We start from the raw sequence: 16,696 nt of genomic DNA, 5'->3' as shown, positions 1-16,696 counted from the left end.
GGTTAGTGGGAACAGTTTTTTGTTTGTTGTGTAAGTGGGCTAAAATTGGCCTATTTTGGGGCTGATGATCACGGGCCCTATACTAATTTTGAAAGCCTATGGTAGGAAATTGGCTGAAATAAAACTTAGGATATCAAATTGGTTAATTATGAAAACCTAGGATTGCAAATTGATAGAAATAAAACATAGGATAGCAAATTGACACTATGATAAAACTAAGGGTAGCAAATTAACTATTAAGCCTATAATTATTAGATCAAATATTGCAACTCCTGCGAGAAAACCCTGAACCAAATAACAAGATAAATAAGACATCTACGAAGGAGTATATGTGAAAATAGATAGCATCCATAAGAGACTGAATTAGCCTAGAAATGGGTGCATCTTTTTGCTATCTATCACGACCCCAGTTTCACTGGAAAATTGGAGGGTCGCAAACCGCTCTCTACAGTTGCAAATGTGAAATGGTGCTAAAGCAAGACCCGCGACTATTAAAAATGAAAAATGACTGTGCTCAATTTAGACTTAAGTCACCCTGGAGTAAAGCCACATACTCAACAACATCTATGTCTGTGTCATCAAAAAAAAAAAAAACAAAAAACAAAAAACAAAACAACATCTATGTTTGAGGTCACACTACATATACAGTATTACAGGTGACCTAAACATTAACGAGAAAAAAAACTTGTTGATCTAGGTACGTAGCTGTATATGGAGGAGAAGAAACAATTTTAACAACCAAACATTGCCTGGATCATTGAGTTCTAGAGGATTTAGTGCAATATCAAATAAGAAGAACAATTTAGATATCACTGAGAAACAATGTCAATACCGGTGTAAAGTATTCAATCCAAGGTCCTGGCCAGTATCTACTTATGGGAACCTCCATATACTCTCACTAGAGAAAAACAGTTAAAGGAAAACCTTCAGAATGACCAAAAGTCATTGGATTTTTGATGCAACAATTTGCTGTCACTTATCGTCCTTCAATCACTGTAATAGTACCTTCATTCGTGGAGGAACTAGTATGTTCATACTGCGGTTGAGGACGAGGAAATGAATTTTGCATAGTGAACACAGGCCTCTTAGGTTGTGGACCATCTTTCTCACTGCTTAGCATTAAAGCTATATCCTTCATGGTTGGCCTATCCGCAGCATTATCTTGTACACAAAGAAGCCCAATGTGCACACATTTCAATACTTCTGATGAGGAATATGAATCATCTAATACATCATCTACCAATTCCAATCCCTTGCCTTGATACCACAAGTTCCATGCCTGAAAAAAGAATCCAGATTTGTTGTCAAGAATTGTTAAGACTGCTGTATTCAGTTCCATATTTATGGGCTAAGATATATGACATAGCTTGACATCTAATAAAACTCACTAGTGGCAATCTAGTCTCTTTTTAGGCCTTTCTGGGGCAATCTACTGGATTTTTTCCTATCTAGTTTAGTATTGGATCTTGGTCTTGTTGACTTAAGTCTCAGTGTCTCTAGTTATACACCAATTGAGGTCTCTAGGCGACTAGATTCACTATTCCAGAGTTAGGTTGGGAGGGTCGGATCCTTCTATTTTATTTAGTTATTCTAGGGCCTCCAGCGTAGTACCAAAGGGGGATCCCGCTATGTCTACGATGTATTCAATGTCAAATGAGTGACCTAGTTCTATGTACCACTGTGTGTACTAACACATCTTCTTGTCTGTCTAGATGGCAACGGAAGGGTATGTAAGAGTCATTCTGGCTTTTGATCAATATATTGGCTACTGCATTCTTCTTTCAAAAAAATAAATAAATAAAACTCACTATTTTACATTGAACTTACATGGGCTAGAAAGCCTATTTGCTGGTCATATAAAAAGAAGCTGTTATTCTTCTTGCTGCTAATAATCTCCAATACCAAAATTCCGAAACTGTAGACATCAGATTTTTCAGAAAATATCCCACCCATGGCATACTTTGGAGACATATAGCCACTGTGTAAAAAACTCATTAATTAGTATGGAACTAGTTTCTAGCTTAAAGAAAATTACCATGCAACGGAAATAACTTATTCTTACCGTGTTCCCACAACCTTTTGAGTATTTTCTAGACAATATGTTCCTTCAACTATTCGTGCCAATCCAAAATCTGAAATTTTTGGGTTCATTTTTTCATCTAGGAGAATGTTGCTGACTTTCAGATCTCTATGTATTACCTTCATATAGGAATCATGATGGAGATAAAGAAGTCCTCTACCAATACCCTGAATAATATTAACGCGTATATCCCAATCAAGCTCTCCTCTCCTCATTGGATCTAATGAAATAATTCATACACCCATTAGAATGTGATCACCAATGTTATTCATATTTCCAATGCATTCAGTGATTCAGTAATGAACATGATGAAAAGAATCTTCATCAAAAGACTTCCAGCCTTTGTTCTCTGATTGAAACTAAAATTCTAATCTAGCCTTTAATTGTCAGGAAATGAAGATTACACTACAAGAAAAAACATGTTTAACAACATGCAATTCACGTTGTCAATCACTTTTGACAACGTTTGGCGCATGTTGTAGATGCCAGAGTCATTAAAAGTCCACGAGTCCTTAACATCGCGCTTTGCACGTTGTCGAAAAGAGGCGAAGCATGTTGTTGTAATCATTCAACAATGAGCCATGCACGTTGTCATAAATTTTCGACAACGTTTCAAGCGCATGTTGTAAGTTTTAACAACACTCTCAGCATGTTGTCTTTAGTTTTCGACAGCATACATGGTATGTTGTCATATTACTGGATACGTTGTTATAAAATTTCAGTACATATTATTGCACCCAATTTGCTGGGCTATGCTTTCCTGTACCTCTATAAACATTCACCATTACTTAAACACATTCACATGCCAATATTAGTACACACTAACCATGTATGAAAAATATACATTTCATTAGGAGTGCCACATTCTCTTATACATATGTGCTTTACAAAACAAGCATGACAAAGTACTGGATTCTTTGTTCATCAGCATTCACAAAACATGCATGGTACTTCCTGACCTACATAAATTCTCTAGTAAAGCAAAATGTACCTGCTACTTCAACTACTAAGGGAGCATTTTAATGGAGCTTTTGGGCCATGCAAGAGTGCTTCCTACAACTTCACCAAGTTGTTTGGCATCCATGGTTGCTCTATACACTTCCATATTCTGATACTCATCAAACACCACATCAACCCAAACCTTCCAACAATCTCGTCCAAGAGGCACACAATGAACTTTTGTACTTGGAGACTTAATACAGTAGCTTCAAGTTCTTTAACCTTTGCACTCCCTTGAATAGTAGCATTGACTCGAGATGGTGTAGCACCAAACCCAAGCCCACGAACTTGAATAAAAGAAGATTAAATGAATACAGAATCATATAGAGTTGTAACAATGAATACAAAAACATGATAACCAAATACCCTTACAGAGTTGCTGGTATTAATTTACTCACCTCACCATGCTCAGACATCTTCTAGAGTTGTACAAATCAATCCAAAAGCTTTTGTTCTGTATGCATAATCAATCCAAAAGCTTTTGTTCTGTATGCATTCACATGTATTCTGATTACATGTAGCCTAAATGTGTTAAATCAAACTAAAGGCCTTCCCCCAATCAAACTCACACATGGCATTTCCAATTTACCTCATATATTTTCGAAACTAAACAATTTGCAGAACTAGTTTTGTGTATTATTTGGCATTTCCAGAGTAAGGAAAATGCCAGAGTAAGGAAAATGCATGCTTCCAATCTGCGGAAACAATGGTAGCTTCTCATTTCTCAAAATCTCCTAGTTTTGTGTATGATCTGTTAATGACTATTAAGTTTTAACATACATACATACATACATAACTTAACTCTTTGCTTTTGAAAGAAGAAACATTCAAATAAGGTGAAATATAGACAAGAGGAAGGAGATTTACAGTTTGATACATGTAACTATCAAGCTCGTCCACTGAATCATCAGCTGGCGTCAAATTTGCCACAGCAACAATCTGCGTAATAGCACACACATGTCAATCCTCAAGCGTTGATAAATTAAATTACAAAGAGTTCCTTTTCATCTTCTGCAGAAAAAAATGAAGAAACAAATGCAGAAAGTATAGACAGGGTTCTTTTGGATACATATTATGACAACACCAAACAAAAATGTTTATTAGTCAATACTGAAGCACGCATTCTGCTGGCAAGTTTCAGCTTCCTACCAACCCATCAAAAGAGTCTTGCTTTGTTGCCAACCCAAGGCAACTCGAAGAAAACGATGAATGCAGAAAGAGTTTAACAACATTTGGCTGACATGATATGTGTCAAGCATATGCTGCCAATGGCTAATCCAAATCTAAAAATAGAACATTACTTATTTCCATCCAATTCTAGCTCAAACAGCTTGGCTAATCCATGTCTCCCAACTACTTTTACTTACCGAATAATCACCCAACAAAATTGAACCCAAGAAACAAGAAAGTTAAAACCCAGTTACCAAAACCCGAAAAAGGAACAAACTTTATGCTCCTTTCCTTCAACTCTTCTAAATTTCCCAGGAACCAAATAAACCACATAGAATGACAGTGACTCCCAACAAAGAAAAACATAGCCCCATTCCTCAAATTCCAATGCCATCATCAGACTTGGCTCAAATTGAGTTAGGGTTCGTGATTATGATACCATCAATTCGCCAGAAATACCACCTTAATTTTAAACTGATTAGTAATCAAATCTTCGAGAAAACAACTGGTAGAAGAACATTGCGGCCTTACTTTCTAGTCTATAGTTCCAATTCAGTTCAACACAATTAACATGCCAATGTAATAACAATTCCTTGCATTAATATTCTTTGTACAAAACCAAGAACTGCATTTAGTCTGATTCCATTTTGTTAGTTTCATTTCACTGAGAGCAATCTGACATCTCTACAAACTCATACTTAACATAAAGATTAGAACTGGAAATGGACTTGCAAATCCATTCCAGCTGCCAGCCCATTATCAGCAAACATCAACAAGCGAAAAACAAACACTGTAGTGTAATCAACATGAAGATACCAGTAAAAATTAATGATAATAATCACCACAGATGAAATTCAAAGCATAATTATCCAAAGCAACCACATATTAACCTAACACGATCCAATTAATCGCAACGGATATGCAACGGATATGTACAAGTATGGTACCCGCTTCCAATTAATCGCAACAATTACTCTATCAGAAATCATATTAAAGAAAACCACACAAACAGATAATCCGAAACGAAAAACGAATTGCAGAGATTGAAATCGAAACCCTAATAAAGGATACACACTTCGAAGCAAAAAAAAAAAACCAGAAACCACAATTCGAAATCAGAAACCTGGCACAGTTAACTAAGCGGAGCAAGAAGAAAGGTACTGACCACTTGAAATCGACGCCTCTGATGGCCATGGAGGTCGAGCTATGCACGAATCGCTGCGAGTGAGATACAAGATCCGACGATACTCAAGGAAGGAAATGCTTGAATCGGACGCCGATCTTTCGCGGACGGAGAGAGGTTTCGGAGAGAACAGAGGTCGCCGGAAAAAGAGAGAGGCGGTGAGGGAGTGAACGGAGAACCACCATTGTCGGCGAGTCGGAGTCTATGGAATTGGAGAAGTCAAAAATAGTACCTGCAATCAGAATTGGAGAAGCATTGCAGGAATTAAAGGGAATAATGCGCAGAGAAAAGCGAGCTGATCTTCTTGGGAATCAAAGAGAGAGAAGCGGGCTGATCTGAGAGATGCAGCAAGTGAGTGAGTGTTTGAGTTGAAACTGAGATATCTGAGCTTTTGATTTTGATACCTTGAGAGAATTTGAAATTGAAAACTGAGAATGAAGAACTGCTTGATAATTACCTTGAGAGAGTTGACGGCTTGAAAAGTATCTTGAGGTCTGAAATGACTAGGTGGCTCCGACCCCATCGAACATTATGAAGGTCACCGTCGACTAGGGTTGGTGGCGGGAGATGAGCTTTTGGCTTTGAGGGCGTTTAGTGAGTTTGTAGAAGTTAGGTCAATGAAATTTCAAATTTCTCCTAAAATTTAGGATAAAACGGACAACTCCATCCCCTCATAATTTTCTATTTATCTTTTTTTCTCTCAAAGTTTTGACAACGTTCGTTACATGTTGTCATTCTAAAAAAATTTCAACAACGTGCACGCCTGCTTGTTGATAAGTTAATTGACAACTTGCGGATAACAACACGCAAAGTAGGTTGTTGATAACAAAATTAACAACGTGCAAATGACGCATATAGTGTTAAATGGTTTACTACAACGCACATTCTTTGCCCCTTGTCGAATACTATAAGTAACAACGATCATTTAGAGCATGTTGTTATTATGATGTTGTGGTAGACTACTTTTCTTGTAGTGTTAGTGTAGGAATGCACCGTGTATATATAGATAAACATGCATTCAAAGATTGATGGAGAATTTCTGCCATGGCAATTTAGTTCATGTGGATTCACTCGAACCTTTTTGTTAGTACTTAGTAGGCAGTTTTAATTCTAAAATATAATTCCTAGTATTATACTGAACTTTTGGCATCTTGTTTTAGTAACAATATCTTTCAAGTTTCAAGGTCCCCCAAGTTCGACATATTATAAAGAGCTCAGAGACAACAATGACCGTTAAAAAAAACATGATCGATAGCACTATAAGAAACTGCAGTCATCATAAAGTGGCAGTGAAACTAACCGAATAGAAAAGTATCCAAGCTTTTGTTTGGCATGAACTCATAAACCAGTAACTTCTCATCCTCTTTAACGCAGCAACCCATCATCCTTACAAGATTTTTGTGTTGAAGATTGGAGATCAACAACATCTCATTCTTGAACTCTTCAATGCCTTGTCCTGAGCTACTAGATAGTCTTTTTACAACTATTTCCTTCCCATCTTCTAGTGTACCCTATACAAGGTCCACAAGTTAATCATGGTGTTCATGTTTGTATTCTTCTACCAATTACAATGCTATATTACCCTCAAATAAACAAATAATTTAGTACCTTATAAACAGGACCAAAGCCTCCTTGCCCGAGTTTGTTTGTAGTGCTGAAATTGTTTGTAGCAGTTAACATGGTATCAAAATCATAGATCAATAGCTCTGATGGATCATGTTTTCCAATATATTCTCGAAGAGTGTCCCTAGAAGTTGGAATCGATTCTAATCATACGAAGAGAAGTTTTGTTAATTTGCAAGTATCAGCGTCAAACACCAAATCGGAATAAAACAACAAATGTTATGGATATCAATCAGTATATAACTATGTATGCTCTTACATAGTTCTGCAGGGAAGTAATACTAATTTGGTTAGTAGTTTAGTACTTCAGAGATACCTATAAATGTGCTAATGCATCATAATAATTAATCTCCTCCATCTCATTCTCTTACCCTTTTGGTTAGCTCGCAATTTGTGCAAACCGAACACTATGGCAACCAAGATAATCATTAAACCAATAGTTGTAACGCTGGCAATCAACTTAATTGGCTTTCCTTCACCTACAAAATGAATTTACAATATGAAAACAAACATAAGAAAGGATAAGAAATTGCTTATAAGAGTTTTGCAAGCATTGTTATCGTTTACCTAGTTCTTTGCGTGCTAGGCGAATATAAATATCAATTCCCCCCTTGGGAAATTGTTGTATATCAATAAGGTCTTTTGACCATACCAAACACCCAATATTATTAACATATGCATAAGCCAAGCAAGAACAATTATTTAAGCACTGTGTCTTGCATTCATTGGGCGTGTATTGAGCATTGAAAGATGTGATATACTCATAATAATCTGGTACTTTTGCCTCTACGATCTTCCAGAACCCATCATCATTATCATCTTGTTTTCCTTGCAATGGTACCGACTTCTCATTTGTTGGTCTCTCACAGAACAATTCAGTTTTCCTTACGCATCCTCCGGTCCAGTCTCCTCTACTCCATTCCTGGTCTGACTTTGGTACAAACCCTTTCAAACACTTGCAGATTGGAGATTCAGAAACTTTGCAAACCCCAAAAGGCCCACATGCTCCATAGATATCACATGGACTGTTTTGTGAATTGAGGTAGAGTGACCAGTTCCTACCATTTGGTGCATACATAAGCTTAAAATTTCCCTGTGAAGAGACTTTTAGATATGCTGCGACAGTGCCAAATAATTTATAAGAGAAATATTGTATTCCCTGTTCTACATTCTCTTCTCCGTTAAATCCATTAAGATATCGATCATCCATACCTGGCACGCCGATGAACTTTGATTTATCCCATGGCCCACTTCTCCAGAAGGGAGTTGATCGATTAATCCAAATGATCAGTTGTGTTGGCATATCTGTTGCCCGTCCACCTTCCACTGTATATATCCCAATAGATGGATCATTCTCACTTTTCCAAGCAGTCAAGAAAAGGCCGTTTTTAGACTTTTTGTTGTATCCCAGCACCTGGGTTGGTAGAATAGTGTCACCAGGATAATCAAAGCTCTGCCATATTGATTGACCAGCTCTAGTAACATCTTTGACAACAAAGTTTCCTTCATCTGAAAGAACTGCAGCAAATGAACTAGTATTAGATGATGAAACCTGTATAGTAACATTGCTTGACCACACAGAGTTCTGATTCCCATCTACAAGCTCCAGACTCCCATTGCTGCTGATTCTCAAACTCGCCAATGAGCCTGTAACTGCAATGGGCTTTTCCCTGTTGGCCACCCACACTACTTTACGGGGAAATATATTCTTGTGCCATATCCCCACATACTTATTAGCAGAACCATTAGGACTGAAGAAGCCTAATTCGAAAATGCTAGGGGACACAAGAGTGTCGCCGTGTGCTAACGGTCGCAAAGGAGTGATGTTAAAAACTTGAGAACAATGATAATGTGGTGGAAGCAAGAATAAGAAGAACTTTGAGAGATTTAAGCAGCTAACACTTACAGATTCAATACCCATTGGATATAGGGTGTGAAGGAGTTATCTCATATACTACTTCAGCACAACGAATTCTTGGTTCTGATACTCATTTGCATACAATTATACAAACACGTACGTTGCCCACAAGAAAACATGGCTGGCAACTAAATAGTACTACACAACTGTTTCGTCCCGGCCAATCGGTACGGTGAAATGAATTTCACATGGATTGGTTATTATTGTTTTTATGAAATCATAATAACCTATTTTCTTTCAGTCGATCGTCGAGACAAAGGGAGCAAAGTAACTTGACCGCCGGGAGACAGTACCAAACGCGTGATAGATCTTCCAACGAGCCAGCCTTCTTTTGAATAAGTCCACCCGGTCCAGTCATTTCAGCTATTTTTCTACTTTAGAAATTCAGCTGCAAGCCTGCAAGAGGAGAAATTGTAAATAACAGTCCGAACTGGATGATTGCTTTTTCTTGACTTCCGATGTAAATAAAGAACCAAAGATTCCACTTCGTGTTAACATGGATCCTATGACCCTACGCGCGAGGAAATCATGAACATAACAAAAATAAAGAAACAGATCATAAGGAAAGTAAAGATTACTTAAGGAATAATGAAATCAATGATAAGATGGAGTGATAGACATGTCCTGATTGACATTCTGTCCCACGAATAAAAATTTGACACCTAATCACTAATTTAACAGCCCACTAACTATGTTAACTCTCATTTATACTAGCATTTCTTCACACATGCTCTGCATGTAGAACTTATTATTATTATTTTTTCTTCAGAAAATAAAAAAGTAGTTATTGCAGAAAAAAGATAATGGGGAGAGAAAAGTGGGTTGTAGATACTTTTTTTGTTTATTTTTTTAATAAAAATATATTTTGTAAATGTCTTAATTATCCTTCTGATTTAATTAATTCTCAAAGTTTATTAATCTTCTAGGGTCTTTTCTGTCAAAATTCTAGATCTTGGCTAACAAACCCTCTTCTCTTAATAATAGTATAGATAAATATAAATAAATAAATAATTTAATCTTTTTCTCTTCCTTCATTTCCAGAAGAAAAAGTATCAAATCTAAATTATCTGATTCAATGTCATTCCCACTTTATAATGATCTGCGAGATCAAGACGGAGATGAAATGGGCTAATTTCCCTTTCAATTTCCTCTTCTACTACTTTTGTATCCTTATGTCATGCCAGGTTTGGAGATCTACCGATCCTCCATCCAAATGGGACGTTTCCCCAATTTTTCAGTCTTCTACAATGATTGAAGCCTCAATACGGGTTGGGCAGGACTTTGACCGGGTAAACGGCATGATGAAGAGTTCAGGTTCTTGAATTAGGACTTTGGTGCTTCTTCTGGAACCAAAGGAGTTGAATACTGTGTCTCTCATAATCAGGGCCATTGTGAGAAAGAAAAAAGGAAGAGACTATGGGTCAGTGGAGAGCTTTTTGGTTTTGGAACATTTTTGCTTGATTGAAGGAAGCCATGATTGTGATGATGAAGTTTTGGAGAGTAAAAGGCACTGAATTTCAGAGAAACGATAGGGAGTCCTGCACAGAGATTATAGATAGAAAGAAATAGGGCCAGTTTTGATGGGATTGGAATTTGGAAGATGGATTTTTGGAGGAGAGAATATCTCTACTATTAGAAATGGAAGCGTCTGTTTTGGTGTCAACAGCTTCACTAAAAAGTGAACTCCCCATACTACCCTTCATTTATGAGAACAGTTCAACTTAATTGAAAAATATGAAGGAAGGCTAACAACGTAAAATACAAACAAACAAAAAAACAATTGAGAAAAAATAAATACTGAATGATTAGACGAAACCAGAAATTTCCGACGGTTAGCACGATCTCCTGGAAGAACGACTGCCAGGGCTCACGATTGGAGACTGAAGACGGACGTGGGACATGATCGGAGTAGAGATGGCTTCATCACTATTCACCCCACTCTCCATTTACGGTTCATATAAAAGGAGAAAAGGGAAAGAGGAGCAGAGCAAAATCAAACCCAGAAAGAGGAAAAAATTAGTATCAAAATCGGTGATTTTCAGATTTCTTTTCTTTTTCCATTGATTTGGGTATCCTTTCTGTTATATTTGGTTTTCTGTGTTACTCATTGGAATTGGATTATGGCTGTTAGGTATTGTGTGCAGAGCGGATTCTCAGTCAAACCCAAAAGGCAGAGTAAAATAGGTATCAACTCAGGCGACAGTGTTGCAGATTCAGTGGAGGTCAGACTTGATAATTGTTTCCAGATTTCGAACAAATCTCTCGCCACCAATTCTATTTGGGTTTAATAAATCAAGCTTAATGGCTTCAAAGAGTTTGGAGGTAGTATTAACCGTATCTTTGTTTCTATATTTTTCGATTTTGATTTCTTACTCTTACATTGAACTGTTGTTTTGGAATGTCATTGAATTTTTCAGGTACTTTACATACTTGGGTAGTTTCTATATATCTTGAAGGAATCAGAAAATTTTGGTTATAGGTATGGTTTGGTGATTTTATTGATTCTTGGTTTCACGTTTTCAAATAATCATAGTAACCAATTGCTGCTCATGAACTGTTCGTTCAATAGGGATTTTGTTTCTTTTTTCTTTTCTTTTTTTGTTACCGCTTGGTTTTCTTTCAATTGTACGTTGCAGGTAATATTTCTGAACATTGTGAGAAAATGATGTCTACTAATGTCAGTTCCAGGTATTGTTTCTGTCTCCTGTGTTCTTCTTTCTTCAAGTAATCAATTGATATGCAATTTTTTTTCTCTTATCTATTGTCTATGGTATATGCTTAGTTATGCATGCATGTTTCTTTTAAATTTACTTCCGTTACTGTACTATGCTTGGTAATCGTTCAGTAAATATCGACATGAATGTTTCTTTCAGGGAGCATTATTACACCAATGCCTTTGGTCTCAAAAGTTAAGAGTTCAATCCGGGTCTCATGGCAAGTTCTATTTTCCCCTTTTTCCCTTCGTTGTGTACTTCTGATAATCAAACTTTTAAGCTTAGTTGGGGTTTTATCTGCAACAGTAACTATTGTTTTTTGTTACAAAAAAAGTGAGTATCTTTACCACATGAGTTGTCAATTTTGGTCTCAAAACTTGCTTTTGTTCTTCCTACTTCAAAAGTTTGAAATGAGGTGTCATAGGATGTGAAATAGTGCTTATGATATTGTTTGATATTGGGTTTTTTTTCCTTTTCCTTTTTTCCCCCCCTTCCAATTTTTCTACCTAATTTAGTGAAATTTGCTCAGATATGCTATTTTATATGTGGGAAGATGGTATGCCAAGCAGTAGGAATATTATATAGTGATATATAGAAACACGTACACCCGTCTACCAAACTCTCTCAAACCATTTTGCAGATAGGAAACTGTTTCTCTTTTCTTTTTTGGATTACTGTATGCTGTTGCAATTGATGTGTGATATCTGGTGTTGCAATGTACCATTTGAAGGTTGTTTATTCATTTACTCTTCAGTGGAAGGGCTATATTAAAACTGGAAACTAATGGATGCCCGATGTGTGATATCTGGTGTTGCAATGTACCATTTGAAGGTTGTTTATTCATTTACTCTTCAGTGGAAGGGCTATATTAAAACTGGAAACTAATGGATGCCCTGTAGACTTGCGTCTCTAAGTACTTACTCTCATTGTATGCCTTGATTTTGAAAGTCACATTTCCAGAATTTTCTACTTTTTCTTCCTCATTGGTTGTGCTTTTTGATTGTTAAAGGGTCATGTTCTGTTTCTTTAATGTATGTTTTTTGGTTTGGCGGCTATGATCTAAACACAACATCGGGAGTTATCCTTCATCTTGAACTCTTGCTATTTTTTTTTTTTTGGCAGCGAGGACCGGGATTATTGTGGTAACCCGTGATTGAAAAGCAAGAGAAAAAGAAGATAAGTGAAGGAGAAGGAGACTGTTAAAAGTTTAGAGCTAAGAGTTTTGATGGGAATGGGATTCAGATTCCTGTGCTCTTACAGAAATTAGTCCAATTATAGACCTATAATAACTCAGCCAGCGCTTCAGGTATTTATGCAAGTAATTATAGACCACATTCATTTTTGTTTGAGGCAAATGTACTATATTTGGACACTGTTTTATGTGAATGTGACACCAAGCAAGTGAATCCAAAAAAACTTCCACTGCTTTTTACAATTGTCTTTCTGTGTTTTTAAACTTGGATTAACACAAGTTTGAATCTGTACTATTTCCTCCCATGGAGGAAAAAAAAATAGTGATACATATGTCTCTGTTAGTTAAAGTTGATGACTATTTTGTTAAGTTAAAAGAGTGTGTAGAACTACAAGGAAGAGTATCTTTGAGGTTTATTCTTTCAATGATGATCAGAATTAGGTTTATTTTTACAATGGTCATTAGAATTAGGTACAATCGTTTTAATTCTTTTTGGTTTGTTACTATTTAGTCTCTTTTCTTACCCGTAAGAAATAGAGATTTTTTTTTCCCGTCGTGTACTTAGAATGATAAGTAACATAAAATGAAATAAAAATATAAATGAATAGCAACTCTTAAATACAAACCGTTATAGAATGAAAAAATATATACCAAAAAGAATTGAAGAAAAAAGCTAAAGGAAATGTATTATTTTTTATAGCAACAAGTCCCAATGACTCATGGATCAAAATCAAATGGAGCATGTACGTGCTCGGCACAGTAGGAAAGTGAGACAGTCAATGAGTTTTTCACAACGCCGAGCATATTTGGCCCGACGACGTGCAATAGCTCAAGGGAAGTGACCAATGGTGGAAACTAGCTCAAGCAACAGAACTGAACAAGCTTCAGGTACTTCTTTATTCAAACGATAAATAAGATTATAAACTTACATATTTGATTGCACTTTTTTTTATTATAATCTTTGATTTTCATTCTCAAAAAAAAAAAAAAAAAAAAAAAATCTTTGATTTTGTGTAATTTTTTCTATTTGTAGGAAATGTACAAGCTAGGCACCCTCAACAAAAGAAAAAGTTTCAAAGAAACGAGGTCTTTAGGAGACGTGTTTCCGTGTTCTCTTCTGGTTGGCGGATGGGACAATCAGTAAAAATGAACACCGCTTATCTTAGTGAACTGATTTTGAAAGAGTGGACGAAAAAGAAGCATGCACAGTATGTACACTGTTAGTTTGTTTCTTTTCTTCCAAGTGTAGTTGTTTACCTGATTGTCACCTTTTTAAATTCTTACAGTTGGCACTACAAAAACTCATGTAGAGAGTTGATGACACACGATATTTGTCACATTAAACGAACTGGGAGAAAGGTTTTGCGCATTAGGTATTCATTATGATGTATAATTTGTTCATTTTATTGCATACATCTTCAATAGTCACAACAATTTTTGTACTTTTTTTTTCATATAAAAATTTGAATATGGATGAGTAGGAGGCAAAAGCATCGTGAACAAAACAGCGTTTTGGCTAAGGTATATTTCAATTGTGATACCTAACAGCAAGTATACATGACATTGAACTATTACGAAGTCTCCTAACAATAATGGTTTGTTTCTCCTAACAGTTCTACATCAAACGTTTTGAGGATTTGAAACATGATATTGAGGTGATTATATAATGAATGCATTCATATGTTATACTTGGTCAAATCATACAATTAAAAATTTAATATTTTCTGTCATTACATAACTCTTTCGATAATTGGAGTAAGGGTGTTGCAGTAAGAAAATTAGCTAACTTCATGGTATGTACTTCACTTAGTAGATCAATTTCACCTTAAAGTAAAAAACCGAGACACTATCTTATGTTTTTTTTTTTTTAATAATGTTTTTTTTTTGTTCTTTAATTTGTAGTTTGGGCAACGACTGTTGACAAATGGATGGCTGAGATGGAGTTGATTGGAGCATGTGGACTTTATTGAACAAATATGTATATAGGCATGTATATAAGTTTCTTTTTAAAAAGTATGTTTGTATTGCAAACATTTGTATATATCAGTGCATATTTTTGTATGAAGTTTAATGTTTTTTACTAATGAATTTCTAAAACCAAATACCACTGTTGTATAATGCTTGCATCTAATTAAGAGAGTTAGTAATGTGTAACGCAGAAATTGTATTGCACTGTCGAGCAAAATCTGACACACATTGTAATAGAGGAATGAAAATGTGCATATGGGAAATGTATTGTCCAGAAACAAAACTCGCACGCGCCAGCGCGGCCCTTCCGCAAGCGCAACGCGCGTGCAGGAAGACTAGTGATGAGAAGGTGAGGACGAAGGATATTAACCAGCACTAATTTTAATTATTTGTTATTTTTAAATTAAAAATATTACAAGTAAAAAGTGTTAAGTTTATAAAAGCATCTTTAGCTATTTTTGAGTCAAATTTTAGCCAAAATAACTAAAAAGTCATTTTGGCTAGCCACTTTAGAAATACGTCTACATCAGTGCTCTTTATTTTAGCTAGTTTTGAATTTATATTATTTTTTAAAGGAATATTAAATAGTTTAAATGTATTTATAAATTATATAAAGTAACTCAAAAGGAATGTTTTAAATTATATAGAGCCTCATCTCGCTCTCTGTTTGGACCCAAAATGAACATTTTGGCCTGACAAGGCACGTCTTGGAGAAATTGAGCCAATGTCAGTGGCTAAAGCTATATATTTTTGACAAGTTCGAAATATATATTTAGAGGCTAAATAAAGCCTACTATGGAAGCATGGAAACATGAAAAGTCAACTTTAGCATATTTTCCTACTTCGGCTAGGAAAAACCGAGCTAGACAAGGAAGGAGGGGTGACAGACTAACCAAATGAAATCTAAATGTGCTGAAACTTTCCAGATCCATTCTAGACAGCCCAAGGATCATTTCTTATGAAGAGTGCAATAGCTTTTTTTGAGTGGAAGGCCTTCAAAAAATCAGCCCAATTTTCTACAGAAGCAAAACTGGAAAACTGGACCTGTAAGAGATCCAGCAGCATTTTCGGCCCAACCACATGGAATAAAAATCTGAAAATTTGTCAGGATGATCTACACTCATAGTGGAACATTTCATATGAAGAAGTCAAAGGCATATAATGAAGTATTGTTGGAGAAATAATTGAAGGAATAAAGGGGCAGAAACTGACCTAAAACCAGCTCAATATTCACATGTTCATGTTTCCTACCCACATGAAGAAAGCTAGATGCTTTTCTCTTTTTCCTTGGATATATTTTTCTTCTACAATCTCTTTAATAGATCATCACCACTTCCATGTTGCTGCACCTTCATGCTTTGCTTTCATTTCATCTTTTCTCTATCTTTTCCATATTTTACAAGTGAACTTAGATCTACTTTCATTATTTTTCTTCCACTCATCATTTCACTCTTCTTTTTCTTCCCTATATAAACACCTTCTCCTCTCATTCTAAGGGACACATTCACATTCAACAACAACATCTCTAAGATGATCTAAGTTCTCTCTAGAGCAAACCTCTCTAAGAGCAACTCCTCTCCTTCTCTTTCTCTTACCGGTGATCACACTCCTAGTCCTAGTCTTCTCAGAAGCCGACTTTCAGTGCCACCAAACCCTCTGTCAACGTGCTTCGGTCCTAGTCTCCTCGGGAGCCGACGGTAGTGCCGCGACCACAACGGTTACAGAACCAGCCAAGCAAGGGTAACGCCCTAGCAACCCAGCCAAGCTAAAGTCACGCTTTAGCAAGATCTCAATACTTCCCGGTGATTTCGCTCTGCTCAATCTGCAATATTAAGTATCGACTTGTGAA

The 16,696-nt window shown here is 36.1% G+C and overlaps 1 protein-coding gene and 2 long non-coding RNA genes across 6 annotated transcripts; 1 reads left to right on the top strand and 2 right to left on the bottom strand.

Moving 5' to 3' along the window:
* Positions 1 to 846: 846 nt before the first annotated feature.
* LOC133731405 (G-type lectin S-receptor-like serine/threonine-protein kinase At1g61500) lies at positions 847 to 8,976 on the bottom strand. The gene is made up of 7 exons (XM_062158783.1): positions 7,623 to 8,976; positions 7,427 to 7,534; positions 7,041 to 7,198; positions 6,733 to 6,943; positions 2,063 to 2,300; positions 1,828 to 1,978; positions 847 to 1,279 (listed from the first exon to the last, which is right to left on the bottom strand). Exons 1-7 carry the CDS (start codon positions 8,974 to 8,976, stop codon positions 977 to 979), a joined length of 2,523 nt encoding a protein of 840 aa, XP_062014767.1. The 3' UTR covers positions 847 to 976.
* On the bottom strand, positions 2,911 to 6,399 carry LOC133729761 (uncharacterized). 3 transcript variants are annotated; one of them, XR_009856498.1, is made up of 3 exons: positions 5,890 to 6,399; positions 5,415 to 5,767; positions 2,911 to 4,018 (listed from the first exon to the last, which is right to left on the bottom strand). It is a non-coding gene; the product is annotated as an uncharacterized LOC133729761 (long non-coding RNA). The 3 variants fall into 3 exon arrangements; XR_009856499.1 differs by lacking the exon at positions 5,890 to 6,399 and having other exon boundaries at positions 2,911 to 3,366; positions 3,478 to 4,018; positions 5,415 to 5,882; XR_009856497.1 differs by lacking the exon at positions 5,890 to 6,399 and having other exon boundaries at positions 5,415 to 5,882.
* A 1,802-nt stretch (positions 8,977 to 10,778) lies between the features above and the next one.
* On the top strand, positions 10,779 to 11,662 carry LOC133729762 (uncharacterized). 2 transcript variants are annotated; one of them, XR_009856501.1, is made up of 4 exons: positions 10,779 to 11,004; positions 11,105 to 11,295; positions 11,391 to 11,452; positions 11,610 to 11,662. It is a non-coding gene; the product is annotated as an uncharacterized LOC133729762 (long non-coding RNA). The 2 variants fall into 2 exon arrangements; XR_009856500.1 differs by having other exon boundaries at positions 11,391 to 11,652.
* Positions 11,663 to 16,696: the final 5,034 nt, after the last annotated feature.

The sequence above is a fragment of the Rosa rugosa genome, chromosome 2, assembly GCF_958449725.1.
Source record: "Rosa rugosa chromosome 2, drRosRugo1.1, whole genome shotgun sequence".
Taxonomy (NCBI): domain Eukaryota; kingdom Viridiplantae; phylum Streptophyta; class Magnoliopsida; order Rosales; family Rosaceae; genus Rosa; species Rosa rugosa.
This window is presented reverse-complemented; position numbering and strand designations above follow the sequence as displayed.